The 3557-nt window shown below is 39.0% G+C and overlaps 1 protein-coding gene across 1 annotated transcript; it reads left to right on the top strand.

Annotated features, from left to right (window-relative positions):
* Nucleotides 1–286: 286 nt before the first annotated feature.
* LOC131039320 (7-deoxyloganetin glucosyltransferase) lies at nucleotides 287–2110 on the top strand. The gene is made up of 2 exons (XM_057972030.1): nucleotides 287–816; nucleotides 904–2110. The coding sequence occupies exons 1-2, from the start codon at nucleotides 306–308 to the stop codon at nucleotides 1857–1859; spliced, it is 1467 nt and encodes a 488-aa protein (XP_057828013.1). The 5' UTR covers nucleotides 287–305; the 3' UTR covers nucleotides 1860–2110.
* Nucleotides 2111–3557: the final 1447 nt, after the last annotated feature.

Consider the following 3557-nt stretch of genomic DNA (forward strand, 5'->3'; position numbering starts at 1 on the left):
AAGCGATATTCTTTAAAGTCTCATTCGTTAACCAGGCCTGTAAACTCAAGTAGTTCAAGTAGTTGTTGACTTTCTAGCCACGCATGTTATCCCTCCGACAATCTTAATTATAGAAAAAGTATTGTATTTAGAACCGGCGGACAAGAAAGTACCGTGATGAACACAAATTCGAAAACTTTCCACAGGAGATAATGACCTGAGTAATCATGAATCTTGACCGTAGAAATTTGGTTCCTTTGTATAGCCTACTAAAAGCTAACAGTTGTTGGAGCTCAGATACCCCACGGCAAGGGAATCCCAAAGACATGGCTTCGTCTCTCCCACGTCTGCACGCAGTAATGGTGCCCATTCCTGCTCAAGGCCATATCAACCCTTTCTTTCACTTGGCAAAACTTTTAGCTGCCCGGGGATTTTTCGTCACTTTCATCAATACAAAGTGGACAGAGGAAAGAATTTTTCGACCTCCTAACGATGCCACTGCGATCTCTAGTCGGTTGCAGCAGCAAGGAATGCACTTCCGCTTTCTCTCTCTTCCTGACGGCCTCCCTCCTCACCATCCTCGCCTTCTTATAATCCATGAGTTTTTCCAAGCAATACAAAAACTAAGCCCCGCCATGGTTCGACTCCTACAAAATACGGCCGATGAGGCTCCACCAATAACTTGCATGATAGCGGATTCTCTCTTCGCCTGTACTGAAGAGGTGGCCACAGTGCTTGGTGTTCCCCGCGCCATATTCTGGACATTCTCTTGCTCTGCGTCCATTGCGTTAACTAATTCCCGGTTTCTCTTCGACAAGGGACTCATTCCAGTCAATGGTATGATTTAACGGTCAATTTGCATAGTTATTTGCGTATCTGAAAATGTTTCAAAATATTTATTGCTATTTATGGTGTTGTGTACAGTGAAGGAGGCACAGCGCCCAGAAAACCTTATCACTTGTCTGCCCGGAAACATTCCACCAGTCAAACCAACGGATTTGATAATATTCTTCCGAAGCAAGTCCGATCCTATGTTCGATATCTTTCTTTACGTATCAGACAAACAGAAGAAGGCTGATTACATGCTTGTCAATACGTTCGATGAGCTTGAAGGTCCGGGAGACGTAACGGGACTCTCCAATGGGTGTCCTGTTCTCACCGTCGGCCCTGTCTTCTTCCCGGAGTTTCTCCAAGCCAGTGACTCTTCTGTGAACATTTCAACAAGCCTTTGGGAGGATGATCTTGACTGCCTTAAGTGGCTTGACACGCAAGAACCTTTATCTGTTCTGTACATCTCTTTTGGGAGCATCGCAGTTATGTCGATTGAGCAGTTGCAAGAACTGGCTCTAGGGCTGGAGGCCAGCCAGCAGCCGTTTCTGTGGGTAGTGAGGATTGACATAGCCGATGGACACGCCGCAGTTTTGCCTGAAGGATTTAGCGAACGAGTTAATGGCCGTGGAATGCTTGTGGATTGGTCTCCTCAGTTAAAAGTTTTGGCTCATCCATCTGTTGGAGGATTCTTGACGCACAACGGCTGGAACTCTACTCTGGAAAGCATAAGCATGGGAGTGCCTATGATCGGATGGCCGCTGTGGGCTGAACAGTATCACAACACTAGACTTTGCAAAGAGATATGGAAGATAGGCATGGATATTGAGTCTCGGCTAGAAGATGACACAGTATTGGTAACAAGAGAGGAGGTGGAGAAGGTTGTTCGAATGATGATGATGACTGGGGATGAAGGGAGTGATTTCAGAAAGAGGGCGCTAAAGCTGAAGGAAGCTGCCCGCAGAGCAGTAAAAGCGGGAGGTTCGTCGCATGGAAATTTGGATAAGTTTACACAAGACATGATCGGAATAGCCAACTCTCTATCCATATAAAAATAAATTTCCTTCCTCTTATGGTTTGTTCTTGAAAGATATGAACAAACAGCTGGTTGAACACTTTTCATATGCTTTCTTTCCAAATATGATGTACTGTTTTCAATGTTTAAGAATCGGATTGCATGCCTGGAGAAAGTAACTCGCAAATGTCGTAAGAACGAATTACTATCAGCAGCAAGGGAATATTGATTTTCGTATTACCTTGACGTGTCTCTTATAATGATCTAGATAAAATTAAGAAGTCGTTATATGCTTACCCTCTCTATTTTCTTTGGACGTTTCCCTTTAATCTCACACTGTGATTTTAAATGTTCTTTTTTTCATTCTTTTTCATTTTGTGATTTTGTTTTCTTCTCGCAATTCGTATTAGTGATGTGGATTCATAGAAGAGGAATATTAGAACAATTTATCGTTTATTTCTTATTGTAAAGGTGGTCTTTTTATGAGATGATTTGTGTTGACTTCATGCATTTCGCAATATGTAAGATGATAGAATTAACAATTATATCTTATCATGCAATATCTAGTTAGTTTGAAAGTCATAATGTTGACAAGATCATAACATTGTTGTGGTGGTCATCAAGGTTCAAACCTACATTGGGTCCTTGAATTCATAGCCATGTGCGTATGTTGAGCTAACATGCTTGTAGGATATGTGCCTTCATTGGGTTGTTGAGCTTGCAAGTTGTGGGTTTTCACTAGGTTGTTGGGCTTGCAAGTTTGGATATTATGATAATTCCTTGGAGACAGAGACCCCTAGTAGCGATCAAGATGATAAAACCATTGTGTTGTAAGTTGTCACTCTAGACTCAAACCAAGCTAAAAACTTAGGTAACCCACATCAAAAATATGTTTTCGGTAAAGACAATAGTGTAGCAGTCAAGTCATAACATTGTCATGGCATCCACCAAGGTTCAAACTCCCTCTAAGTCTTTTAGCTTGTAGACCATATGGATCTGTCACACTAATATGCTTGGAAGATGTGTGCCTTTGTTGGGCTATTGTGCACACAAGATATGGGTATATATTGGATTGTTATGGTCATGAGTTTAAATATGGTGATTAGCTTGTAGACCATGTGGATCTGTCACACTAATATGCTTGGAAGATGTGTGCTTTTGTTGGGCTATTGTGGACACAAGATATGGGTATTTATTGGATTGTTATGATCATGAGTTTAAATATGGTGATAATGTCTTGGAGACCAAGGCTTCCCAATATTAGCCTTGGCAAGAAGAGACCTCATGTTAGTGGTCTCAATAAACTCAAAACACATTAAAAATATGAGTAACCCACATTAAATAAATATTGAAGTTCTTTACATTTCTTGAATGTAACTTTATTTTTTAATATAGTAACAAGTTGGTTGCAGTTTTAGTTTTGTTTTTATTTTATTTTACAAAATAATTTGTAACATATGAATTACACTTTTTATAATATTCAGCAACATAATCATTTACATTTATTAGTATATGATAATATCAATTAGATTAATCAACTAAATATTTCAAAATAAATTCTAAAGTGGTCAATAAAAAGATAAGTATGTTTCTATGGATTTATTTTAATAGAGATTTCATATATAACAATAAAGCATAGCTTAGAAAAGAATTTTTTGGTATAGTTAAATGTTTAATATAAATGTCATATAAGATAGCAACAATAATAATATATAATTAAATAGATATTGTTAAG

Source organism: Cryptomeria japonica, chromosome 10 (genome assembly GCF_030272615.1).
Source record: "Cryptomeria japonica chromosome 10, Sugi_1.0, whole genome shotgun sequence".
In the NCBI taxonomy this organism is placed as follows: domain Eukaryota; kingdom Viridiplantae; phylum Streptophyta; class Pinopsida; order Cupressales; family Cupressaceae; genus Cryptomeria; species Cryptomeria japonica.

Bases quoted from the DNA above. Each gene is read 5' to 3' on its own strand.
- LOC131039320 (XM_057972030.1), top strand. From the start codon at position 306: ATGGCTTCGTCTCTCCCACGTCTGCACGCAGTAATGGTGCCCATTCCT. The intron at 817-903 runs GTATGATTTAAC...TGTTGTGTACAG, and splicing joins GGGACTCATTCCAGTCAATG to TGAAGGAGGCACAGCGCCCA.